At 51.9% G+C, this 27,174-nt stretch overlaps 1 protein-coding gene across 1 annotated transcript; it reads right to left on the reverse strand.

Moving 5' to 3' along the window:
* Positions 1-1,883: 1,883 nt before the first annotated feature.
* On the reverse strand, positions 1,884-27,089 carry Zdhhc18 (zinc finger DHHC-type palmitoyltransferase 18). Its single transcript, XM_051171421.1, has 8 exons — positions 26,779-27,089; positions 19,986-20,146; positions 7,732-7,881; positions 6,369-6,506; positions 6,217-6,265; positions 5,497-5,599; positions 3,443-3,555; positions 1,884-2,357 (listed from the first exon to the last, which is right to left on the reverse strand). Exons 1-8 carry the CDS (start codon positions 27,087-27,089, stop codon positions 2,234-2,236), a joined length of 1,149 nt encoding a protein of 382 aa, XP_051027378.1. The 3' UTR covers positions 1,884-2,233.
* Between the last annotated feature and the right edge of the window lie 85 nt (positions 27,090-27,174).

The following is a 27,174-nucleotide window of genomic DNA, read 5'->3' on the forward strand; positions in this document are numbered from 1 at the left end:
CGATGAGGATGAGGTGACATGAGGGTGGTGCTGGCTGAGAGGTGAGAGGTGGTCTTACCAGCTAACCCTCTGCAGAGAGGCCTGTTAACACCCCTCAGGCTGTGCAGGAGATGGCAAAGTCCTGACAAGTGTCCTCCTGGGGGAGATACCAGAGAGGTGGGCCCATGTTAAGATCTGCTGCCCAGGAGGTCGGTTTGGGGCTAGGGACAGGAAGCAACAACTGGGACCAGTAGGTCTCACACAAGCTGAGCCATCCCTGGGGATCAGGGTGGAAAGTCAGCAGGAAAGAACTCGAGGGCACAAGAAGGCAGACAAGATGAAGGCAGATTTGAGGGGAGAGGTGTAGCCACAGTCCCCTCTGCTCTGCAGAATTGCCACCAGTCACCAGACTGCCCACCCGCCTGCTCTGACTCCCAGGAAAGACCCAAGTCTGCCTGAAAGAACCCAATGCTGTGCTGCAAGCCAGGGACTCAGCAAAACAAAAGTAAACAAAAACTAAACCAAAGCAAATCCTTAAAAACAGAGGTTTTATTACAAGCAGGAACAAAGAATATTGGCTTAAACAAAAGGCAGGTTAGGGAGCTCCTCCTCCGGCTGCTTCCTAGCTTCCTGTCTCCCTCCCTGGGCCACTCAGGATGGCCTAGGGCTCTGCAGCTGTGTCTCCCAGGGGACTCTTGGTGCCCACCACTTCCCAGTTCTGTCTGGGACCCACTGGCCTTGGGAGCAAGGAAAGGGCGCTGCAGTGACTTCCTAAGTCCAAGGGCTTCGGCCCCCCTTTAGGGCCCAGGAGAACAAGTCTCTATTTTGATTAGAAACTACAGCTCCCAGCAGGAAGAAGACATGCTATGAGCTTCCGGCCAAGCCACACATGCACTCTGACCTACTCTGCCCCTTCCTCCATTCCCAACTAGATTAGCAGAACCGCTCTGCCTCCTAGTCCCTAGCACTGGGGCTCACGCTCAGCAGACCGCGGAGGAGGAGGGGGTGTGTGTGTGGCTTTCAACAGGGCAGACGCTCCCCAGAGCCATCACTCCACCCACCACACCTAGCCTCAGCCTGTCAGGGCAGGTCACAGCTGGGAGCCTGACCCGGGGTTGGGTGGCTGAGTCCCCAGCTGTCCAAAGCTATGGTGGAAGGAAAGAGGGCAGGAGCCCAGGGGTCTTTTGTGACTAATGCAGGTGCTACCAGACCCCATGCCTCAGGCTGCTTCTTAACCTGGGTAATGGGGAAAAGGAGTAGCCCAGGGGATATGGGGGTTCGGCTGTAGCTGGGCACACATGAACACACGTGTGTTTGCAAACACACGCAACCGCCCCTGCTGGATCTGCTGTAATACATGGATTGAACTACCTAACCTTCTGAAAACCCTTGACTTGGCACTACACAAAGTAACACATTAACTTCTATTTTAAAAGGCTATGTAAAAAAGAGGTCTATAAAATTGTGCAAAATACCCAGCATTAATAAACCCGTTTCAAGTATTGCCAACAAGAGCTGACCCACCCACCTCTAACCCTGACTTGGAAGAGGGACTCAGGGGACACAGGAAAGGATCCTTTAGCGTCTCCACTGGCAGGGGAAGGCAAGGTCCCCATTCCTACTGTGCTGCCCAGGACTCTCTAGGAGCTGGGGTTGGGGGGGAAGGGGGATGGATGGCTTGTTTGGCTGCTTCTCACACCAGCTGCCTCCCCCCTCGGCCCACGCTCTACTGGTAGCCCAGCTCTACCCCTATCCTATTGGCCAATTCCACTTAACCTCCCTGCCACCCCCCCAAAACACAATGACCATCACAAAGGGAATGCAGGAGCCCCAAACTAAAGCAGTCTTGGGAAGGCTCCCCGCCTGGCACCTGTGGTTCAGAGGCAGCTGCTGGGCAGTTGTGCTTCCAAAAGGCCCAGGCTCATCATGTCCAAGCCCACCTCCAGCTTTGAGGTGGCCCACTCAGTTCACACCCCCACTCACACCGGGCCTCCCAGGGTACAGGCAGTGATGTGGCATGGTCCCCGTTGGTGGCCTCCAGGGGCTGTGGCTCTCCTCTCTTGCCACTAATCAGCTCAGGGACCTAGGGCTCAAACTTTGGGAACCTAGGTTTGGGGAGCAGAAGGTACGGCTATGGGACAATTCAGAGAAAGCCACACAGAGCGGGAAATAAATACGAAAAGACTGGAGTCTTTGGCGGCTCTGCTTCCCTCGGATGGCATGGGCAGGGTCCCGGCAGGTAGCAAGCACTGAGTCACTTCCATGGGTGGCCTCCTACCATGCTTGAGTCTGGCTTGGTTCCACAGGCTGCCTCGTCACTTCTGACGGGCGAGGGCAACACGGTGTCAGACTGCACGAATCCCCGCCGGTCAATCAGGCTTCCAAAACACAAAGGCAGGACATGTCAAAGCTCCAGGCCAAGGGACAAGCAGTACTGTCCACGGCCCCCCCCCCAAAAGCCCCAGCTCGAAGCTGCTTTCCATTCAGGGGGTTCAGCCCCTCCCTCTGGGGCTGGTGAGACAGCGCAGTGGTGCAGGTGTTTGCCACCAAACCTGATACCTTCTGTTCCACCCCAAAGACCCACCTATGCACACCATGGCATGTGGTGTGTACACGATCATTTGCTCATTCACTTACACACGCACACACATGTGAATGCATGTAAATGTATTTAAAACAAGGCCTTCTGGAGGCAAGTGCCACCACGACAGGATCCCAAGTAGCTTTGCTACTTGAGGATGTAAGCTGGGGATGACCTTGAACTTCTGACAGGCCTGCCTCTACCTCACAAGTTACTCAAACTGACTCAGCTGTCTGGGCGCCAAGAAGCCAGGCTGCAAGTGAGAGAAAAGTAAGAAACGATAGCTATTTGGAGGTAGTGAGGGGCCTACTGTCCTGTCTCCCTAGACAGGACACAACTGTGTAAGGTCTGCCCTTGCAGCACCCCATGGCCAGTCAACTCCTGTTCTGGAGCTCTGGTGCCCCCTGCTGTCAGGATCACACGGAGTGTCCTAGCCACTGAAGCTCCAGAGGAGGGTGCAGAGCCTGTGCAGAGGCAGAGCACGGTACCACAGTCACTGTGGGACTTCTGAGGTGTGGGGTCACACAGAATACCTAGCACTCTTTAGGTATATTATTATTATTATTATTATTTTTTTTTTTTTTTTTTTAAGACAAGGTTGCTCTACGCAGTCCTGGCTGTCCTGGACTCACTTTGTAGACCAGGCTGGCCTGCCTCTGCCTCCCTGAATGCTAGGATTACAGGCCTGCTCTACCATGCCTGCTGGCACTTATTTTTTATTCTACAAACGAGTACAAAAGATTAAAACTAACAGCCTCTGTCAGAATTTCTCCCAGTCACCCAGCTGAGCAGAGGGAAGCCATGTATGCACAGGAAGAAAGGCCTGCTAAGGTCCAGAGACCCCACAAGCGTCAGTGGCCTCTCTTACATGCTCTTGCTTACCTGGGAGGTAGGGGGCCACAGAGCACAGCACAGCAGTTGGTGATAATACTTTTATGGCTGTAAGGGTTGACAGAGGCCTCTCCTCCCCTCTTGCTGGACCAAGACCCTTTAATCTGGAAAGAGGAAGAAGCCTGGGTGAGCTCTCTCCCTCCCAGATTAAGCTGGGGCCTTGTATGTGCTAAGCATCCACCACTGAGTCCCACCCAGCCCCTCCCCCTCCCATTGCTTCACTTTGGAGAAAGGCCACCTAGAGGCCAGGGTAAGTAGGCCCATTTAGAAACCAGTTCTATCCTGCCGGGTGTGGTGGCACACGCCTTTAATCCCAGCACTCAGGAGGCAGAGGCAGGTGGATTGCTGTGAATTCGAGGCCAGCCTGGTCTACAAAAGCGAGTCTAGGACAGCCAAGGCTACACAGAGAAACCCTGTCTCGAAAAACCAAAAAAAAAAAAAAAAAAAAAAAGTATATATAAAACAAAACTTTATTTTATGTGTATGGGTATCTTGCCTGCATGTATATCTGTGTACAATGTGTGTGCAGTACCAGAGAAGGCCAGAAGAGGGCACTGGGTTACAAAGAACTAGAGTAACACCCTTTGCACACTGGAGTTATGAGCTGCCATGTGGTGCTGTGACTCAAACCTGGGTCCTCCAGAAGAGCAGCCCGGGCCTGGAGAGATGGCTCAGAGGTTAAGAGCACTGGCTGTTCTTCCAAAGGTCCTGAGTTCAATTCCCAGCAACCAAATGGTGGCTCACAACCATCTATAATGAGATCTGGTGTGCAGGTGTGCAGGCAGAACACTGTATACATAATAAATAAATAAATCTTTAAAAAAAAAAAAAGAGTAGCCTGTACTCATAACCATTGAGAGCCATCTCTCCAGACCCTTCTGAGGCTGAGGGCAGTGCCTTGTACATGCTAGGCAAGTGTCGAAGCACTGAGCTACATCCCCAGCCTTTTTTTTTTTTTTTTTTTTTTTACTTTAGTTTGAGACACTAGCCACACTAATCCTGAATTTGAAATCTTCCTGTCTCAGTCTCCTAAGTGTGAAGACTACAGGCATGTACTACCATGTCCAGTCTGGAATGGTTCTATCTTCTTATTTATTTATTTTGGTTTCTCGAGACAGGGTTTCTCTGTGTAGCCTTGGCTGTCCTAGACTCACTTTGTAGACCAGGCTGGCCTCGAACTCACAGCGATCCACCTGCCTCTGCCTCCTGTCTGAGCGCTGGTGTTAAAGGCATGCGCCACCACCGTCTAGCTCGATCCATCTTCTTTTAAATGGTGGGTCTCTAATCACTGTTACATAGCAACCCTGGGAGCACACACTACAGTTTTCTTCTTATGGGTTGAAGGACAGTGAGGGCAGGTAGTGTTATGGACTGGGGACAGTCGTGCTTAGATAATGCTAGCTGGTTGATGGCTTCCAAGTGAGTGGGCACATGCCTTTAGTCCCAGCACCTGGGAGGCGGAGGCAGGCAGACTGCTATGAGTTCGAGGCCAGCCTGGTCTACCAAGAGAGTCCAGGACAGTCAAGGCTACACAGAGAAACCCTGTTTCAGAAAAAACAAACAAACAAACAAACAAACAAAAGCCCCCAAGTGAGTGGGTGGGAGAGGTCAACGGAGACATGGTGTTCTGTTCTCACTGTGTCTTTCAGTGCCTACACCCCAGTCCGGCAGGTGTGGGGTGGTGGATGCGAAGGCATGGCCATAACTTTTAGACATCAGTCCTACGTTGGCCCTTCCTAGCATTATGACCCCAGGCCACATGTCTCAGTCACACCATGGCCAATATGTGTTCTAGTTCTGTCACAGTGGGATGCAATGCCCAAGAGTAGCAGGGCACTCGAAGATCCTTAAGTGGCACGGCTCTGGCATGCAAGCCTTGTGTGCTTGCTGCCTCCGAGGAGTTTCGAGCAAGGCAACTTAGGTGCCACGCCAAGGAGCTGCAGCATACAGGAACTCTGGGTCGGACATTAGGGCCCTGCCCTGGGATCCCTAGGATACTTGGCCTCCCCAGACTCCCCAGACTCCTCAGCCCCAGCTTTACTCACGTCTTCATTAGTTGTCAGATTGGAGGCGACGAGGTAAGTGTGGAACCCTGAGAGGCCCAGGATGGACCAGATTGAGAAGAAGCAGATGACCAACTCTAGCACAGTGGGCCTGTCAAGGACACATGCGGGAAAGGGTGGAGCTCCTCTGCCCCCCGCCCCCCTGGCTCCTAGAGTTAGATGCCTGAAAAGTGACAGGTCTGGGGACCTTTCTGTGATCCTGTCATCATTTCTCAGCAGGTCATCTTCTCACCCCCGGAAGAAGACGGATATGGGCCAGGGATAGCAGACGGAAGGAATTCCAAGCAGAGGCCCCTGGCATCCTAAGGGACACACAGGCTGGTGACATGACTCTATGGGAACAGGTACTTGACACCAAGCCTGACGACCTGCGTTTGAACTTCAAGTTGCCCCCCCATCTCTACTTGTGTGCCACGGCAGGAGTATGCTCCCTGCTGCCCCCGGGCAAGATAAAATAAACAAAAATTTAATTAAGAACTACACTCTGCCAGGCCTTTGTGAACAGGGACAGTTTCCTGAGGCTGCACACTCAGCCCCTCCCCATGACGACCCATTTAGGACCAACTCTGGCCTGGGTCTTGACAATGTAGCTGGCAGAGTGGACACTAGAGAACAGATCCGACCCTAACCATCCCACTGTGGGGACTCGCCCCACGAAGAGGCCTCAGTATCCACCCAGGGTGACTAGCTGGCAAAAGATATCTCGCTGGTGTATCTTTCAGAGTGGACAGGAAGTTCTTTGCTTGAGAACCTATGAAGGAAATGCAGGTTCAGGGGTTGGAGAGAGTGGCCTCCCTGCTAGGGGTGGGCTCAGTGCTCAGCCTCCCTCCGCCCCTTGCTGTCCCCCAACTCACGCAGAGTCAGGTGGGTGACCACGCAGGCAAAGATGAAGGCCGTCAGGAATGAGAGAGAGAGGATAAAGGCATAAAAGAAGCGGTAGTTTCGTCTCCCGACACAGTTGCCCACCCAAGGGCAGTGATGGTCAAACCGTTCTAGAAAGGAAAGGAGGCGTTAGTGTGGCCCTCCACCCAGCACAGGTGGCTAGCTCTCCCCTCGGGCTGCTGCGCTCCCACCCCCTCAATACCAGCGGACTCCTGGCCTTCCCTCAGACACACCCTGCTTCTGGTCTTCACTCGTCGGTCCCCACCCACGGCCTGACACATTCTGTCTATTCTGTTAGCTCCATAGTAACGCCTTCAGATGTCAACTACAAAGCCACTCCCTTAAAAAGTCTCCTATGGCCTCAAACTAGGCAGGGGTCTCCTGTCTTCTGCTCTGTTACTCCTCTTTTATACAGCCTTGCCTTTGAGCAGGACACGTGGTGGTCTCTGACCCTTGAAATCTCCAGAGTCCAATAGAGTGTCTGGTTCAAAGACTCACAGACCATGGCCTGTTACTGGCTATGTGCCAACAGCTCTGGTCCTAAGGTCCAGAGAGGGCTGGGCCACTAGGTAACTCTCTTAGAGAGCTGGCACCAGAGGCCAAGGCGGAGGACTGAGCTCATACCAGTGCTAAGTCCCTGAGGGTGGGAGTCACACCCTGGTGAGAAAATTCCAGTGGGAATCTGGGTCATGAGCCCGTTGCAGGCCTTATGCCAAAGGCTGATGCCCTCTAAGGAGGTGGGTGGGGCGGACTGGCAGCACTGAATAACGCCCACTGAGTCACCCACGTCAGTGCCTGCTTCCTCTGCTCTCCTCCTCAAGGGAGTGCTGAGCTGGCACCATGAAGTCACTGCTCTGAGAACTGTGCATCGTCACCATGGCTCAGCGCACTTGGGTGTCACACAGACTCTCCCTTTGGCACCCTCCTGAGGGATCATCTTTGGTCTCCATCAAGCTGTATAGGCTCTGGGGAGCAGGCTGAGAGGTACAAGGCAAGCAGAGGAGGATGGTCAAAAGCCACCTTTCAGCTCCGGTTCAAGCTCCCCACCTCACTCCTCCAGCCTTACCCTCCCTGCCGTCTTTCTCCATTACATCATCTGTCTTCCAGGTTAGCGCTCCAGGCTTCTGGAATCATGGACCCACTGAGGCGCACCCTGAAGCCGGGAGTCAAGTTCAAGTCTCCGGTCTGCCACGGTGCTCGAGGATTGGGGGGGGACGGGGACAGCATATACCAGCCCCGAAGCAACCAGCCCTCCTGCTCAGCCCTAAGTATTTCAGATGCTGCCCGCCCTGCCCCACATGTGACTTCCTGCGTCCGAGACTCCACCACACTCACCCACACAGTTGTCACAGACACTGCAGTGTGAGGTCCGGGGTGGCCGGAACATCTTACAGGTGAAGCAATACTTTAGCTTCACCACCTGCCCGTTGATTGTCACCTCCCGGGTCCGAGGGGGCGGGCGGTATGTGGAGCTGCCTGTGTTATCTGATGGGGGAAAGAGAGAAAATGAGGCTACCCGAGTCAGCAGGCATGGCCCGTGCTAGCTAGCGGGAAGCCACGGCTTCCCGGCTGGGACAGGAGGCACCTCAGGGAGAATGTGCCCAGGGAAGATGGGGGAGGGAAGGGTAAGGCAGGGACAAACCCTAAGAACCCAGTACTCCCTCCAGGCCTGGGGCCTGCTCACACAGCAGCTGGCCTTCGCCCTGAGAAGGGTCATAAGGGACACAGTTCTAGGAAGACCCCTGGGGAGGCCATGTGCATCTAATTAAGCCCAGGTCCAACTTCTAATGCCTGGGAGTTTCTTTTTTTGGTTTTTCCAGACAGGGTTTCTCTGTGTAGCCTTGACTGACCTGGACTGGCTCTGTAGTCCAGGCTGGCCTCGAACTCACAGCAATCTGCCTGCCTTTGCCTCCCAAGTGCTAAGATTAAAGGCGTGCGCCACCAGTGTACAGCTACATGTGTCGTGGGAGTTTCACAGTTAAAAAAAAACAAGATAAACACCTTAGGGAAGAAATAGGATCTAGAACTGGTATCTACAGACCCCTGGATTGATCTCTCTCCAAAGTAAGCATGACTTCTAAAGAGCCAGGGAGATGACACAGCGGTCAGGAGTGCTTGCTTCCTGCTCTCCCAGGAGTCTCTGTTCCCAGCGTCCATGCTGGGTGCCTGGTAACCATCAGGAAGACTTGCTCACTTCTAGCAGTCACATACACACCTCCCGCCCCTCATACAGAATTAAAAATTAATGTAAAATATCAATAAATAATGTAACCAAATCAACAGAAACAGAGGAATGTCAGAGCTAGGCACGTAGCACATGCCTGCAATCCCAAACACTGGGAAACAGACAGAAAAATGGCGAGTTCAAGGCCAGCCTGGACCACAATGTCTCTCTCTCTCCTCCTCCTCTTTCTTTTTTAGAAAAAGACATGTTTATTGACTACACTGCCAGAGAGAAGTAGGTAACAGAACCACCTGTTGCATCGACCCTTTTCTCTCTCCTTCTTTTCTTTTTTCTTTCTTTCTTTCTTTCTTTCTTTCTTTCTTTCTTTCTTTCTTTCTTTTCTTTTCTTTCTTTCTTTCTTTCTTTCTTTCTTTCGTAGACTGTGTTCTGCCTGCATATACACCTGCAGGCCAGAAGAGGGCATTGGATCACACTACAGATGGTTGTGAGCCACTATGTGGTTGCTGGGAATTGAACTCAGGACCTTTGAAAGAGCAGGCGGCTCTCTTAGCCACTGAGCCACCAATCCAGCCCCCCCCCCTTTTCTTTTTCTTTTTTTTTTTTTTTCCTTTGAGACAGGGTTCCTCCTGAGTGCTGGGATAAAAGAGTGTACCACCACACCCATCGCTTCTTTACTGACTTTTTATAGAAGGAATAACAAGTTTACCCAAAGCCTGCAAATTCTACATGTTTTGTTGGATAAGTGTTTTCCAAGCTGAATTCATATAATTTCAGTGTTCGGATCAAAAGAGTATATAGACAGGTGGGGTGGCACACCCGTATAACCCCAGCACTCAGGGAGGCAGAGGCAGGCCGGTCTCTGTGAGTTGAGGTCAGCCTGGTCTACAAAGCCAAGTTCCAGGACAGCCAGGAACTTGAGACAAATGGATTCTGTCTTTACATTTCCAACGACCAAGGAACACTCTTTTACCATAACCTTAACCACACGTGTATAAAATGCTACTAAGCAGCTGGCCTTGGTGGCGCATATCTTTAATCTCAGCATTCGGGTGGCAGAGATCTCTGAGTACAGCCAGGGCTACACTGAGAAAACCCTGTCTTGAAAAAGCAAAACATGGGGGTTGGAGAGATGGCTCAGTGGTTAAGAGCAATGCCTGCTCTTCCAAAGGACCTGGGTCTAATTCCCAGCACCCACATGGCAGCTCACAACTGTCTGTAACTCTAAGATCTGACACCCACACACCAATGCACATAAACTAAAGATTAAATAAAATATTAAAAAAAAAAGAAAGAAAGGAAAAGCAAAACATGCTGCGCGTGGTGGCACACACCTTTAATCCCAGCACTCGGGAGGCAGAGGCAGGCAGATCCCTGTGAGTTCGAGGCTAGCCTACAAAGTGAGTCCAGGACAGCAGCCAAGGCTACATAGAGAGACCCTGTCTCAAAAAACAAAAAAAAAAAAAAAAAAAAAAAAAAAAAAGGAAGAAAGAAAAACCAAAACATAAAATAAATAACAAGACAAAGCTGGGCTATGGTGGCGCATGCCTTTAATCCCAGCACTCAGGAGGCAGAGGCAGGCAGATCGCTGTGAGTTCAAGGCCAGCCTAGTCTACAAAGTGAGTCTAGGACAGCCAAAGCTACACAAAACAAAACAACAAACAAACAAACAAAACAAAAAAACTTGTATAATAAAATCAATTCATTCACGTGTGGGTGTTTTATCTGACGTGTGCCTGTGCACCACGTGTGTTCAGCGTGGACAGAAGCTGGAGGAAGACACCAGACCCCAGGTCCCGTGAGAATGGAGTCACAGGGGGCTGCGAGCCGCCACGTGGTGCTGAGAACTGAACCCCGGGCCTCGGGAAGCGCAGCCAGTGCTCTTAACGGCTGCATCATCCCTCCAGTTTTTAAGTTGCTCCTCTCCTCCTCCGAGAGACTTCATCAGCTCTTTTGTCATGGTGACACGTAACTAGCACAGCCTCCCTGCAGACGGCATCCTCTTCCTCATCCCTGCCTGGCCAGTCATCTTCTTTGTGTCTAGGACAGCCAAGATAACATAGAGAAACCTTGTCTCGGAAAAACAACCAAAAAACAAACAAACAAACAAACACAAACTCAGCCCAGTGGTGGTAGCACGGGCCTTTAATCTCAGCGCTTAGGAGGCAGAGGCAATAAAGATCTCTATGACTTTGAGGCCAGCCTGGTCCACAGAGTGAGTTCTAGGACAGCCAGGGCTACACTAAGAAATCCTGTCTTGAAATACCCCCCCAAAAAAGTTCAAGGACAAACTTTATTCTTTGGACAGGGTCTCATGCAGCCCAGGCTGGCCTCAAGCTTGCTCCATATGAGGATGACCTTGAACTTCTGTTCCGCCTGCCTCTGCCTCTATGTGGTGCTACTCATCAAACCCAGAGCCTCTGGTGCCAGACGGACACCACCAGCCAATGTTGTTCTTCTTTCTTCTTTCCTTATTTTTTTTTTTTCTTTCCCGAGAAAGTTTCCTATATAGAGGGCTGGAGAGATGGTCCAGAGGTTCAGAGCACTGACTGCTCTTCCAGAGAACCTGAGCTCAATTCCCAACAACTGCATGGTGGCTCACATGGGGGCAGATACTGTATGCAAAATAAATAAATAAATCTAAAAGAAAGAAAGGGAGGAAGAAATGAAAGAGGCCTGGAACTCACAGAGATCTGTCTGCCTCTGCTTTGCAAGTGTTGGGATAAAAAGTGTGCGTCACCACACCCAGCACTTTGATTTTTCCTTTGAGGTCCTGGAGAATTGAATCCTAGGGAACTGCTTGCAAGGCCACGAGCTACACCCACAGCTCAGAGAACAAACTCGTGTAGGTGTGTTGGGAGCCTTGCACACTGGTGTAGGTGTGTTGGGAGCCTTGCATACTTGTGTAAGTGTGTTGGGAGCCTTGCACACTGGAGTAGGTGTGTTAGAAGCCTTGCACACTGGTGTAGGTATGTTGGGAGCCTTGCATACTTGTGGAAGTGTGTTGGGAGCCTTGCACACTGGGACCCCTTTCTCTCATGTCCCTCCCCTAACATGGTGCCATTGCTGTGGTCTTCCTGTCCCTAGCCCAGGAAACCCTAACCCTTTCCTTTTTCTTCTTTTCCCAGGACTCACCAAGGCCCAACCTCATCTCAATTACCCTTCTGGCCACCTCAGGCTTTGCAGACACCAGCTTCTTGCCTCACACTGAACACACCTGTCACGGCTTGGTGCTGGGACAGGACTTGTGTGTGTGCTTCTTCCCTCTAGCTAGACTGTAACATCTCCTGAGTAGGGACAAGATAATAAGGGACAGTCCTGTGGCTAAAAACTATGAGGCAGCAAGCCAAGGAAGAAGACAAGCCCTGAGGCTGAGGTGGGCTGGGGTTCAAGTCCTGGCCCCTCCACTTACAAGCAGGTGCTTTGGTTAAGTCATTTAACTGTTGCCACTTCCGGTAAAGCAGAGATCAGGAATCCCAGTCTCTCTGCTGTGGTGAGGCTGGGGGATCCCAGGAGCCACTGACCTTGGTCCTGACCAATGGGCCTTAACTTGCCAGCAGGCAGAGTGCCCAGCTCTTCCCAAGCTCCTGGCATTACTCCACTCCAGACCTCCAAATCCTGCCCCGCTGCCCCGGCTCTGGCTCTCTGCCCACTACTGTCTCTCTGACCTGTACAGGGGTTGTCAAGCCGTTAAGACATATGGCTACACATCTCTGCCCAAGAACTTACTGAGAGAAGCATATCAAGCCACTCAACCTCTCTGCTACAAATAAGTAAGTAAGCTGGGGGCGTGGAGGGGGTATGGGGGGAGGGTGGAGGGGGCGTGGAGGGAGGGTGGAATGGACCCATCTTCATTTAGTCTCAGCACTTGGGAGGAAGAGGCTGGCCGATCACTGAGTTCAAGGCCAGCCTGGTCTGCAGAGTGAGTTCCAGGACAGTGAAAGCTACACAGAGAAACCCTGTCTTCAAAAAAACAAAACAAAACAAAAGAGCACCAGCTGCTCTTCCAGAGGACTCGAGTTCCATTCCTAGCACACATGGAGGCTCAGAAACGCCTATAACTCTAATCCCAGGAGATCCAATGCTCTCTTCTGATCTCCCTGGGCACCAGACACATGTGGTGCACAGCCATACACGCAGGCAAAACATCCCTATACATAAAAAGAAAAGTTTGTTTTGGTTGTGTGAGACACGGTCTTGCTATGCAGCAAGATTGGTTTCTGATCCTCTGGCCACGGCCTCTGAGGGAACAACATCCTAACTAAAGGAAACAGGGAGTGGCTGCTAAGAAAAGCTTCCTAGCCTGAAGGGATTCTGGGGTGTAGTTCAGAGCTTTCCGCCAAGACCCGCTCTTCCCCAGGAAGGAAAGCAGATGCCCACATGCTGGTGAGTGCCCTGGCCTGGTGCCGTCCAGGCAGGAAACTCAGAGGAAGTCATTCCCAGAAATGGGCTCTGCCATGCCCCATGTGGCATGGATTTCCTCACACCTCCTTCCTGAGGGACCGCCAGAAGCCCCAAACCTTCAGAATAGACTTTCTGGGCTATGCCAATGTGAGCCAGTCCTGGTGTGGAACCAGCCTTCATCCCACTAAGGCAGGACAGGCCTGTGCTACTGAGAAGGTTTTTTCCTCCTGCAGTGTTAGGGAGAGATCTGTGGACTTCACACGCTACGCAGGGGGTCCAAGGCGGAAGGAAGGAAGGAAGGGTGGCCTGCAGTTGTCAGCTCTCTCCCAGCACCAGCTCAAGACAAACCATAAACCCACCCTCAGGCTCTGGCCGCTATAATCCCCACGTGACCACTCCGTGTGTTCCCAGAGGCTGGTGGAGGCCCTGCCACCTACCAGGGTTAGTTAGTGCAAGGCCTGGGGATAGGAAGCTCTTTGCCTGAGGGTAGACTCACACGGAGGTTGTAACTGTACGGCAGTGTGGAAAGCTGTGTGAATCAATGTCATTGCCACCATGGGGTGACTTGGGACCAGCCTGGTTTCACTTTGAAACGTGGCCTGACTGCTTGCCAAGTCTTCTAGCGCCTCAGTCTCCTCACTTCCAAAATGGGCAACCTGTGCTTTCTATGACTACATGCAAGGAGAGATGGCATTTTATTTATTTATTCATTTTGGGGGGCTTTCTTTTTTTAATTAATTAATTTATTTATTATATATACAGTGTTCTGTCTGCATGCCAGAAGAGGGCATCAGATCTCATTATAGGTGGTTGTAAGCTACCATATGGTTGCTGGGAATTGAACTCAGGAACTTTGGAAGAGCAGACAGTGTTCTTAACCTCTGAGCCATCTCTCTAGTCTTTTTTTTTTGGTTTTTCAAGACAGGGTTTCTCTATGTAGCATTAGCTGTCCTGGAACTCTCTTTGTAGACAAAGCTGGCCTCAAACTCACAGAGATCTGCACCTGCCTCTGCCTCTGCCTCCTGAGTGCTGGGATTAAAGATGCCCGGCGGAGAGATGGCATTTTATTCAAGCCTAACTCACAGCTACTCAACTTCTGATGCCGGTGTCTATATCTCTGATACAGAAGCCAGGTATGATGGGTCACACCTTTAATTCTAGCACTCAGGAGGCAGAGGCAGGCAGATCTCTGTGAGTTTGAGGGCAGCCTGGTCTACAGAGAGAGTTCCAGGACAGCCAGCGCTGTTACACAGAGAAACCCTGTCTCAAAAACTGAAAACAAATAACTAAACAAAATGCCCCAACACCACCACCAAGAATACATAAGAGAGCCAAAGAAGACATTACACATTTGTGCTTGAAGTAATGGGCGGTGAAGGCAGTACTGCTGGGAATTCAAGGCCAGCCTGGCTACCCTATGAGACTCTGTCTCAAAACCCAAAACCAGGCAGGGGATATATACCTCAGTTGGTGGCGTGCTTGCCTGACATGCACAAAGCCCTGAGACGGATCTCCAGCACCGTGTGAACTATGTGTACACACTCTAACAACTTCGACGCTTGGGAGGTGAAGGCAGAAGGATCAAAGGCTCAAGGGCGGGCTAGAGAGGTGGCTCAGAGGTTAAGCGCGCAGTCTGTTCTTCCAAAGGTCCTGAGTTCAATTCCTAGAAACCACACGGTAGCTCACAACCATCTACAATGAGATCTGGTGTCCTCTTCTGGTGTACAGGCATGCAGGCAGAATATTACATACATATAAATCTTTTTTTTTTTTTGCTGTGATATTATTTCTTTAATTTCTTAAATCAATTTCTTTCCAATAAAGCATAAACTATATTTTCTCTGCTTACTACTAGAAATTTCAAAGGACAAATGCTACTTTTCTTAAAGATAGCAGATTTATTTGTGCATGTCCTCAAAGTTTCATTGGACTAAGTTTTTTCAAATTATTTCGATTTCAAAAAAATATTGAAGAACAGCGTTGTGATTTTTTGGTTTTCGTTTTTGTTTGTTTTTTCTTGTTTTCGAGACAGGATTTCTCTGTGTAGCCTTGGCTGTCCTGGACTCACTACATATAAATATTTAAAAAAGAAAAAAAAGCCACGTTTGGTAGTGCACACCTTTAATCCTAGTACTCAGGAGGCAGAGGCAGGTGGATCTCTGTGAGTTCGAGGCCAGCCTGGTCTCCAAAGTGAGTCCAGGACAGCTAAGGCTACACAGAGAAACCCTGTCTCAAAAAACCAAAACCAAACCAAACCAAACCAAACCAAAAAACAACAACAACAAAAAAGCTCAAAGCCGGGCGTGGTGGCGCATGCCTTTAATCCCAGCACTCGGAAGGCAGAGGCAGGCGGATCGATGTGAGTTCGAGGCCAGCCTGGTCTACAAAGTGAGTCCAGGATGGCCAAGGCTACACAGAGAAACCCTGTCTCGAAAAACCAAAAAAAAAAAAAAGCTCAAGGGCATCTCTACTGAGCCTGAGCTATACAGAGCCTGCCTCAGACAAAATAAAACTCAGACCAAAATAAAACAAAAAAGTGGCAATGTACCAGATAGAATCAGATACCAGTTCCATGGGATGGACCACACCCAGCAGAGGGACGAGAGCAAGCAAAAGTTAAGGTCGCACATGCGGGGTCCCACAAGGTGTGGGAGGGGAAGATATGGGGGGCGGGGAGCACTGCTGCTGCTGCTGCTCTCCTTGTGGCTCCACCCACACAGGGACTTTCCTGCCCTGGGCTTGTGAATCATGGTCTGAGAAAGTCAGTCCCCTTTCAGTTTCCTTTCCAGCCTTTTACTCCAGCAAGAGGAGGTCTCCATCTGTTCCGACACCACCATACAACTCAATGGACGTGCCTCAACAGCCAGAACGGGCAGAGAGGCTGCAGCCTGGCGTTCCTCTACACGACAACCTTCAGTGCGGAACAAGCGAGCCTGGCTCGGTCCCCTTGCAGCTGACATAAGTTTCTCTTTTAAAATGCACGGTCACATGTCATGTGAGGGAAGTTTCACGAATTGCATCACTGCGTCAGTAGGTGAGTTCCCCATCAAATGTCATGAGTGCTTACACACACTAAGAAGGCGCTGATGCCATTCAGTGGCATGATGTTGGACCACGGTTATATATGGGGTTTGTCAGTGATGGAAGCATCGTTATACGGCATAAGGTTTTATTTAAGAGTGATTGTCTCTCTTCTGGGAGGGGCTACACAGGGTCTTACTAGGGTGATCTGGAACTAGATCTGTGGGGCAGTCTCATAAAAAAGTGAACCATTTAAAGGAAAACACTAAAAACATGGTGGGAAGGGCTGGAAAGATGGCTCGGAGGTTAAGAGCATTTGTTAGTCTTACAGAGGATGCAAGTTCGGTTTCCAGCACCCACAACTCCAGTTCCAGAGGATCCAGTGCCTCCTCCCGATACCCGCAGATACCCGGAATGCACATGGGTGGTGCACATATATACAGGCAGGCAAAACACTCATACACTAAAAAAAGAAAAAAGAAAGAAAAAAAATATTGTTGTTTTGTTTTTCAAGACAGAGTTTCTCTGTGTAGTCTTGGCTGTCCTGGACTCACTTTGTAGACCAGGCTGGCCTCGAACTCACAGCGATCTGCCTGCCTCTGCCTCCCGAGTGCTGGGATTAAAGGCGTGCGCCACCATTGCCCAATAACAACAAAAAGGATGGGAGTTAGGAACCTGTAATCTTAGTATCTAGGAAAGACAGAGGCAGGAAGAGCACCAGCTTGTTCTATATATTGAGTTCAAATATATCTAAACCAGACAAGGATACATAGGGAGACCCTATTTCAAAATAATCAAAGGGGGGGGGAGTGGGGGGAAGGAGAGGGAGAGGGGGGAGAGGAAGAGGGAGAGGGGGAGGAAGGGAGATACAGATGGATGAAGGTAGAGCTGAGAAGTGTAAAACCATGCAGGCTGAATTCCAATGACTGCTCTTCAGGAAAACAAGCTGAGGATGCTAGGGCATCACTCAAAATCTTTTATTTTGTTTGTTTTTTTGTTTTTTCAAGACAGGGTCTCTCTGTGTAGCCTTGGCTGTCCTGGACTTGCTTTGTAGACCAGGCTGGCCTCCAACTCGCAGAGATCTGCCTGCCTCTGCCACCACGCCTGGCGAGTCAGTCAGATTTTAAGCTTTGGAGCGTGAAAGGGAAACTAAGTCTTAGAGAAACAATTACACTTGAAGGGAGAAAGCAGGAGCGGAGGCCTGGCTGGCAGAGTCCTGAAGGAAATGTGGCACCCTGCCCTGGAGAGGGCCCTGGGGTCAGCTAAGGGCAGACACAGGAGGCTGATGGGACAGGCTCAGGGACCTTAGTCCCCTTCAGGAAACCGTGCTTCAGCCGTGACAGCAGTTTCCTGGACACATTTCAAAATCTAGGCTCAACTCAGGCTTGAGAATTTAAAGGTCCCCACGATGCCACATTCAGACTTGGCTGTTCCCAGATGAGTCTTAGGCCCTGATTCCACGCCATCCTTCTAAACATGGCTTCCCTAATTCTCTGCACTACCCAGCACGTTCCTTCTAACATGGCCTGCTCAGCAGCCCCATGCCTGGTCTTGCTCCCTCCTGCTCTTTCATCTGCCTGGAGAGCTCCATTCATGCAGCTGCCTGCGCTTGAAGTCCAACGGAACTTCACGGGGTGGCAACCATCACCTCACAAAGCCTCATACAAGGAAGACACCCCACCCGCCTGCCCCACCCCCGCCCCCATCGCCTACCTAAGCCTCTTCCCATCATCCCTCTCCACCTAACAGGGACCTTCGGGTCAGCCTCCTGCCGTTAGAGTCCCATCCTCCAGTTGGCTGCCAGGAGCCAGCACTCAACTGCATGAACCCACCATGTCCTCCCGAGGAGCCCCCAAAACTTCTCAGATGCCCCCAGGGCAGCAAGGAGAGCCTCTCATTCCTTGGTCATCCTTCCATGCACCCATTCTTTAGCTAACAACACCGAGCTCCCTGCACGGTGATCAGGTGAGCTAGACACCCATGTCCATCTCCCTCGGCCGCACACGGCAGCGAAGAGCAATTCCATCATGGCTGCCATGAAGCCCAAGAACAGAAAAGGAAAAAGGCATCTGGGAATGTGCCATAGGAGGTCTGGCCCAGGATACGGGATACTGAAGTGCAGATGGAAGGATGGAAGGGGCACGTCCTGCTGCCACCCCTAAACACAAAGCTTGGAGCGTAGGAAGAGGGTACCCACCCCCTCATCTTCCCTCACCCTTGGCCCTGTGACTCCCTGTTTGGGTTCACAGAGGCACATCCGGACAATGGGCTCAGCCTCTGCATATGTGAAGGTCTGTGGGGATCACGGTGGAGGGTACTGGAGACACAGCCAAGCTCTCCCCAAACACGGGGATTACTGCTGTTACCGGGCAAGCAGCTCAGAAGCCAGGGGATTCCAGGCAGCCAGATGGGCTGAGCTGCACAATAATCCCGTCTCAGGATCAGCCTGAGCGAAGGGAAGGTGAACCCAGTGGCTGCTCTGCAGCCTCCATCATACACTGAATGGTGAGGCCTTGGCTGTGCAAAGGGGAAGGAAGTTAGCTTCTAGAGGAAGGCCATGGGTGTGGCTGCCCCCACGCTGCCACCTTGCCCCCATACAGGGCAGAGGAGGCAAAACCGAGAGATGTCCCCTCCTGCGCCCTCCTGAGCGGCTCCAGAGTCAGCAAAAATGATTCCTGGGGATAGATGCCGGGCTCTGACATTTACAGGTCACTAGATCTCACCAGGCCAGCGAGGCGATTAAAAGCCTGCGTGAACACTGCCTTCTTAGGGCAAAGAGCCAACCATGACCGGAAACCCTGGAGGTGTGCAAACATCCGCGAGTCACTTCTCAGCAGGGAGGAGCTGGGGTGAGGCTACCCCAGAGGAAAAGGTCCTGGCCTGGGGCACAACTCTCTCCTCCACTCAGGTGTTTCTGGGCACCCAGCCTTTCCCTCCTCCAGACCCTCACCCTCCTACCACAGCATCCAGGGCTTGTCCTGACCTCCTAGGATAACCCAGCCTGTGCACCGCCTCCTTGCCAGGCCTGTGCCTCTCGGCTCAGACACCCCCTCCTTCCCCTGCCTCCCCTAGTCCTCAGTCTTTTCCCTAACACCCTATTTATTTGTTTACTGTCTACCCTGGCATGTCACCTCACCCACCCTGAGGGCAGAGATTATTGTCAGTTCCCTTCATGCCTCTGTCACCCCCATCTGGAACAGCTCCTGGCGCACAGCAGGAGCCCAATAAATGTTTCATGATTCAATGAATAAAGAGTACACAAACATTTAGCTGAGAGTGGGAGCATGCTCATAAACCCAGCACTTAGGAGACGGAGCCAGACCAGAGATGAAGGCGTCTTCAGCTGAACAGTGAGTTTGAAGCCAGCCTAGACTACATGACACCTGGTCTGGGGGAAAGAAAAGACTATCGCAGTTCTAGAACTTACTGTGATTTTTGCTTGTTTTTGCTTTTGTTTTGTTTTGTTTTCTGAGACAGGGTCTTGCTATGTTGCTCTGGCTGTCCTGGAACTCGCTCTGTAAGCCAGGCTGGCCTCGAACTCACAGAGATCCGCCTGCCTCCCAAGAGCTGGGATTAAAGGCCTGGGCCACCGCTGCATGGCTTCAGTTGTGTGACTTGAACCATGTACCTAAACCTCTCTGCGTCTCATTTAACGAATGACCAGGAAGCGAGTAACAGTACTGACCTCATTGGCTTATGGGGCTTCAGTAGTCATGCATACAGATGGCTTAAAGCATTGCCCGGCACCCCGGAAGCACCCAGCTCCGTGCTGGATGCCGGCACTTCTTGTTCAGTTACTTGTCTGCTTGCTCGCCGTCTGTCTCGCCTCTATCACAGTGTCAGCTCCAGCCCACCCTGCTTACTGCTCAAGCCGTAATTCCTAGCAAAGTACTGTACGAGAAAACCAGGTCTCCTCTCACATCTGGGATTGTGGAGCCGGCAGGTACAGCACTCACGGGCTAAGGGAGAGAGAGAGCCTCACCGATCTGCTTCTCCAGGGCAGCTGCCTCACAGATGGTGGCCCGGGGTAGGATGCCAGGGTCAGTGAAACTGGTTTGCAGCAGGCAGCTCATGACAAAGAAGAAGAGGATGGCAGCGATGATGGGGATGGCCGGGGTCAGGTGGACGGCCAGGTAGGGACAGCTAGGAGAGAAGAGAGTTCAGGTTACCCCAGGGCTCCCTGGTATTGCCCCAGATACCATGTTCTTGAAAAGAGCCTCACCCTGAAGTGCAGCTGGAGGTGAGTGCAGCCACTCCCCGTGAGTGCCCAGGGCAGACATTACTAGTCAATCCTGGACTTACTCCAATGGTAGATAGTCTCCCTCACCTCACCCTGGCAGGAAGGCCCATCTTCCTTCATTCCTTCCTGCTTCCAGGAACTTGCCAGAGAACCCAAACTGGCTTGAAACTCTCTAAGTAGCCCAGGCTGGCCTTGAACTCCTGATTTTTCTGCCTCTATCTCCTGAATACACAGGTACCACTGTACCTAGCCTTCTTCTTTGTGGCAGCACACATGTATTCCCAGCACTCAGAAGGCCCAAGCAGGAAAATCAGAAGTTCAAGGCCAAGTTGGACTATATGAAATTCTATCTCAACCCCCACACCCCCCCAAAAAAACAGACAAAAAAACAGAAGCAGGCCAGTGAGATGTTTCAGCATGTAGAAGTGCTACCAAGCTTGATGGCCTGAGTTTGGTTCTGGAACGCACATGATGAACAGAGAAAAGAGACTCGCACGAGGGGTCCTCCTACCTCACATTCATACACGCAAAAGCACATGTATACAAAATAAATGAAATGCAATTAAAAACCAGAGAGATAGACACACAGATAAACAGAGACAGAGATGGAAACAGAAAGACAGGGGGTCCCTGGGCTATCTCTGAACTCCTGGACTCAAGGCCTCTCCCGACCTCAGCGCCACCAAGTGCCAGGACTACATGTGAACACAATACTGTAACCAGCTCAGTCAGTACCCAGCATTAAAAAAAAAAGTATTCTTTTGACCAGGCGTGGTGGTGGCGCGATTTTAATCCCAGCACTTGGGAGGCAGTGGCAGGTGGATTGCTTGAAGTTCCAGGCCAGCCTGGTCTACAGAGTGAGTCCAGGACAGTCAAGGCTACACAGAGAAACCCTGTCTTGAAAAACCAAAAGAAAAAAATATTATTTTAATACTTTCTGTGTTTGGATGTTTTGCCTGCATGTCTGCCTATGTGCTATGAGCATGCCTGGTGCTTGAAGAAGCCAGAAGGTTGGACCCCTTGGGATGAAAGTTAGAGATGGTTTGAGCCACCATGTGGGTGCTAGGAATTGAACCTGGGTTCCCTGGAAGAGCTTTTAATCGGTGAGCCATCCCTCCAGCCTGGTCCCAGCACTGAGCTGCAGCCTCAGAATCTGTTTACTAAATGCAGAACTCAGGAAGCTGGTACCAATGGGGTTGTACTTGAGATAACCTTCCACCAGAATTGCTGCCATGCTAATTCAGTCAGTCAGTCACTCAGTCGCTCCCCAAACGTTTACTGAGTTCTTTTTTGTGCCAGGTAACACCCTCAATAAACAGCAGGAATAATGACTATGGATATGACAAGAGTCTCTCTGCCTTGTGGCTCATGGTCGACTGGGAAAAGAACCCAGCAAAGAGGGAACTTCACACAGGGTGCTGTGTGCTGTCGACTAAGAAAGGCCCATAAGCAGATGACACTACAGCCAAACACGGAAGAATGAGGGGAGGGCTATGGAGAACAGGTTGGGCCCGCCCCAGCCCCTGCCCCAGCCCCAGCCCCTGCCCCAGCCCCTGCCCCAGCCCCAGCCCCTGCCCCAGCCCCAGCCCCAGCCCTAGCCCAACCCTGGGCACTAAGTGTAGGGAGGGGTTCTTTCTCTCAGGCTCCTGACCCAGGCTGGCTCCAAAGACAGCTTGCAGGGATGTCAGGTCCTCCTAATAGGAGGAGCACCCCACAGGCCTCCGCATCCAAGTACCAGCTATTGCAGGGGGCCTAACTTTAGGGTGAAGTGAACCTATAGGGGGGCCCCCTATGGCCAGTCTTCTTTGTCACTCTGTTGTCCATTTCAAAGCCAACCCACTTTCTGCACATGTAAATCAGACCTTGTCACTGCCCTGTTTGAAAGCCTCCGACTGCAATGAATGGAAACCAAATTCTCAACCTGCCTAGTAGGCCAGCCATGGCCTAAGCTTTAGTGGGGTGCCCCAGCCTCATCCTACAAGACTCCCCTCTTCTCCCCGTCTGCTTACATCACATCAGTCTCGTGACAGTGCCTACACAAGTGGTCCTCTTTCCTACCTCAGAGGACCTTCCTTTACAGGTTATTTTGCTTGTTTTTTTTTTCTTTTTTCTTTTTTTGTTTTTTCGAGACAGGGATTCCCTGTGCAGCCTTGGCTATCCTGGACTCGCTTTGTAGACTAGGCTAACCTCGAACTCACAGAGATCTGCCTGCCTCTGACTCCCAAGTGCTGGGAATAAAGGTATGCGCCACCACGCCCAGTGACAGTTTATATAAAGCAGTCCTCCCCAAGGCTATTTTCTGCACAGTATTATTTAAAATGTTAGTAAAGACTGTGGCCCAGTGGTTATGAACACTTGCTGCTCCTGCAGAGGACCTGGGTTCAGCTCCCAGCATCCACACATGGCTCACAACCATTCTTTTTTTTTTTTCTCACAACCATTCTTAATACCAGTTTCAGGAGCCGGGTGTGGTGGCGCACTTGGGAGGCAGAGGCAGGCGGATCGCTGTGAGTTCAAGGCCAGCCTGGTCTACAAAGTGAGTCCAGGACAGCCAAGGCTATACAGAGAAACCTTGTGTCGAAAAAAAAAAAAAAATAATAATAAAATAAAAATTAACCACTTGCCAGGCGGTGGTGGCGCACGCCTTTAATCCCAGCACTTGGGAGGCAGAGGCAGGCGGATCGCTGTGAGTTCGAGGCCAGCCTGGTCTACAAAGTGAGTCTAGGACAGCCAAGGCTACACAGAGAGACCCTGTCTTGAAAAACCAAACCAAACCAAACCAAAACAAAACACGCTTATCTGTGAATATGTTGTTGCCTGCCTTTATCCTGCTAAGCGACAAGTTTCTGGTGGACACAGAGAGCATTTCTTGGTGTTACCCAGGAAATACCTATCCAAGAAATGGTGTCCCTTCATGCAGAAAAAGTAGCCACCATATTTTTTTTTTCAGTACTACAGACCAAACCCAATGCCTTGTACACGCCAGGTAAACACTTTACCATCGAGGCGTCTACTGCCATCTTTTGAAGATTCCCTATGTCCTAGATACCGCCCTAGTCAATAAGTCACTAGGAATGACACCTGCAGGCTGGGGTACAGCTAAGTGCTAGAACGTTGTCTACCACACATAAAGCCCTGAGTTCAGTCTCTAGCAGCACAAAGTGAAAACCAAAGCAACAATAGTAATAATGACAATATCAAATCAACATAAATACAAGCCAGACACGATGCTATATCATGGCACCTGAGAGGCTGAGAAAGGAAAATCCTGAGAGTTTGAGGCACTTGGAAACACAGGCAGGCAGATCTCTGTGAGTTCGAGGCTAGCTAGGACTATACAGTGAGACTCTGTCTCAAAATTAATCACTCAGTTATTAATCAAGTGCTGACATACATATAGTCACTACGTGCTAGACATACCGCTGAGCGTTTTATGTGCATTTCTCAAATCTTCACGGGGACCCTCTGCCCTTATGCTCCAGACTTCACAGATGTAGTTTAGGAAGTTTAAACAACTCAGATCAAGAGCTTTCAAAATACTGGAGGGGAGTTCATGGCGCCAACTGCGGCTAGCTACCGCCTTTCCACTGAAGCCAGGAGCATACAGCGGGGTGGGGGCTGCTTAGGAGATGCATCTGTTGTGGGGCTTGGGGCCAGGAGTCCCCAGAGGCAGGGAGCGAAGCCAGGGCATGTGCTCCTAAAGCCTGCAGAGGCCTTTCCTAAGGATGGGGCCTGCCGAAGCCAAGGGCTCCAAGCAGAGTGACTACTATGTGCATTACACATCTCTTCATGTCCAACAGAACCAGCCAGGCTCTGGGTACCATGGCAGACAGCTCACTCAGTTCACGCACAAGCCTGGGTCTGGGGAACGAAGCCAGGGGCTTGGAGAGCCCTCGGGAAACACCAACACCAAGGCTCTGATTTCCACAGCCAGATTCAAGGTCACCCAGCCAGGTTGCCAATTACAAGCTGGCGGCTCCACACTCCCAGCAAGTGATCTGTCCATTCATTCAACCAGCATCTGCTGTGTGTTGAGCACTGACCGTTATCCCTTGTACTGGCTATAGACACTAAATACAGAGCACTGTGGAGATTTACTATGCTCTCACAGAAAAGACAGACATGAAGAGACCAAGCAAGCTTGTATATATAGTATAGGCAGACAAGGAAAGAGGGAAGAGAAACCAGTGAACCGAGAGGGTGCTCCAAACAGTACAAAGGCCCTGAGGTAAGAGTGAACCCACAAGCACTTGGGAGGCAGAGGCTGGCAGATTGCTGTGAGTTTGAGGCCAGCCTGGTCTATAAAGCAAGTCTAGGACAGCTAAGGCTACACAGAGAAACCTTGTCTCGAAAAACCAAACATAAAAAATAAAAAGAGTGAGCCCTCAGGCCAATAAGCCTGAGAGGTAACTCAGAGAGGAGGGTTAAGGGGGAGCAGAGGCCACAGGGGACCATTCCCACAGCACTGGCTCTTAACTAAAGGGAGAACCAGGGAGGCTGAATTCTGATGTCAGGGACCGTGGCTGCTGCTGTGTGGAATGAGAGAAGTGAGGCAGAAGCTGGGAAGCTATGTCACAACCTACCAAACGGAAGCAAAACCATCTGCAACAGGAAAGGTCTTCCCCCAAGAGCTGCCTGGACCCTCCCCGGAGCAGTGCAGAGTGGGACATCACTTAGCATCCTTGTCCTCGCCTCCCTAAGGGTGACTGCACCACTCTGGCTCCTCCTTTGAGTCCTCTGAACAAGCCCCACACACCAAACCCTGAGCCCAAAGTCACCACCCCAAGTAAAACAGGTGAGGGAGGCCAAGGTGACTGACTGGTCTGTTTTCCCTGAACTCTCCCTTCCTTCCTGGCTGGGGGCAATGACTTACCACCAAGAAGAGACCCACCCGGAAGGTCAGACTCCGGAGTGGTCAAATCTTATACTGAAGGGTCATAAGACAACTTTGGTCAGCAGTACTTCCTCTTGCATGGGTCATAACCCCGGGTGTGGTGTGAGCACCACCTCGCAGAGTGGCCCAGCGACTCTGAGAAAAGCATTTCCCCGCAGCACCCACCCAGGGAGGCAATAGTAATAGCGAGGTTCAAGCTGGGCTGCCAGCAGTTCTCTGTGTAAACGCCTCCCCCCCTGCCCAAGCCCCCACCCCACCTCCACCCCACCCCTGGAACCTTTTCCCATCCTGACCCAGGGGAAGGACAGGGCATTTTGGAGGACCGGTGGAGAGGGAGCAAGTCTTCACCTTGCAGTTGCAGACACATAATCCAGGTGCTGCCAAGGCACCTGAGAACTGGTCTTTTGGACAGCCTCCCCATGACCACATGCCTCCCGGAAGTGATTTTTGGTTAACATACACAGTAGTGATAGCTGCCAACATCAAGGGCTGGAAACTTGCACGCAAAAGAATTAAAAGAATTAACGAGTGATAAAAATAAAATTTCACAAACAGTTGAAAGCTTGCATGCGTGACAAGGTACCAAGTTCAACAGAAGCTCCGGAGGTGGGTGCTATTCAAGTCCCCATTTCACAGAAGAGGACACTGGGGCTGGGAGAGGTGAAGTGACTGCCCCAGGCCACACAATTGGAGGTGGAGCTGGGATCTGAGCCACACGTCCCCTGGCTCCAGAGATGAAGTTCTTCACTAAATTGAATAATAAAAAGAGGCCAACTCCAAGAACTTCCAGAAGTAGGAGGGGAAGGTGGGGCTCACCCGGTGGGTGGGTGTGAGTGTGTGGGAGCGTTCCCGTGTGCAGGGAGTCACATGGCAGGTGGCTCCTGCTAGAGGCTGAGGCTGGGGTGAAAACTTTGGGTGCACGGGCGACCCTGAGAAAGCCATAAGCAAGTAGCCACCCCTCCATCCTTCGGTCCTTAAGACGGAGAGGCAGTGTAGGCCAACCCCTAGGCAACCTGTCACGTGAAAACACCCAGGTCTCTTCCATGAAAAGGAGTGATGCCGCTGTCCTGGTGGGGGAACACCACCCAGGGATGCTCCGGAGTGTCCAGAGAGGAAGGAGGAGAGCCAAGTCAGGGTGGGAGAGCCACCTGGAGGACCAGAGAGCTAAAGAAGAAGCTTTGGAGAAACTAAGGAAAAGCGCAGGAGAGAGAAGGGCTAGTTTGAGAGGCCCTTTACAGAAGACTGCCTTGGACCCCCAGGACAAGCATGACTGAGGGGAAGGTGGGGGGTGAGGGGACAGTCTGAGGGAGCCAGGACCCTGCAGTATCTTCACGGTAGGGTGTCCGCAGCCAAAGGACACAAAAACTTGCTTGTCTGAGGATAGGAATGAAAGATGCCTAGAGGTGTGAGAAAGAGCCTGGGATAGGCAAGAGCCGGCCAGGGATAGGAGGACAGGAGGACCTAAGGGACCCCGCAGAAGCCCCGGTGACCAGGGCAGGGTACCTAAGGTCCGGGTGGCGAGGAGGAGTGAGGGGGTCCAGGGCGGGCGGAGGCCGGAGGACACAGGGATGCAGGCGAGGAAGGAGCGGCGGCCGGGGACGCACCGCGGGAGGGCGGTGGGGGCGAGGGGCGCGAACTCACTCGTAGACGAAGAAGAGGACGGTGGTGCTGAGGATGAGCAGGAGCGTGAGCGCGAAGACGCCGCCGTGGCCGGCCAGCATGAGGCGGCCGCCGCAGTAGAAGCGGTTGCGGCCCGGGAACACCTCCCACTTACGCCGCGGCCGACGGCCCAGGCTCCCGCTGCCGCTGCCGCTGGTGCTCCAGCGCGGCGCGCCCGGCGCGGGCCCGGGGCTGGGAGCGGGGGGCGCGGCGGGGCCGGGATGGCGCGCCCCGGGGGAGGCGGGCGGCGGGGCGGCCCCGGGGCTGATCTGCTGGTACTCGCAGTCCTTCATGCGGCCGGCCGCGGGCCTCGGCTCCGCGCCCCGCGGGCCGGCCGCGCCGCTCCGGGACCGGGCCGAGCAGCGGAGGTGGTGGCGG

The sequence above is a fragment of the Acomys russatus genome, chromosome 29 (assembly GCF_903995435.1).
Source record: "Acomys russatus chromosome 29, mAcoRus1.1, whole genome shotgun sequence".
Classification (NCBI taxonomy): Eukaryota; Metazoa; Chordata; class Mammalia; order Rodentia; family Muridae; genus Acomys; species Acomys russatus.

What these genes read in the sequence shown, in the direction of transcription:
- Zdhhc18 (XM_051171421.1), bottom strand. Translation starts at nt 27,089, where the DNA reads ATGAAGGACTGCGAGTACCAGCAGATCAGCCCCGGGGCCGCCCCGCCG. An exon ending in TGCCCTGGAGAAGCAGATCG is followed by an intron (nt 7,882 to 19,985) that starts GTGAGGCTCTCT and finishes TTCCCCCATCAG; the next exon opens with ATAACACAGGCAGCTCCACA. An exon ending in TGTGGCCCCCTACCTCCCAG is followed by an intron (nt 2,358 to 3,442) that starts GTAAGCAAGAGC and finishes GTGTTTTGGAAG; the next exon opens with CCTGATTGACCGGCGGGGAT.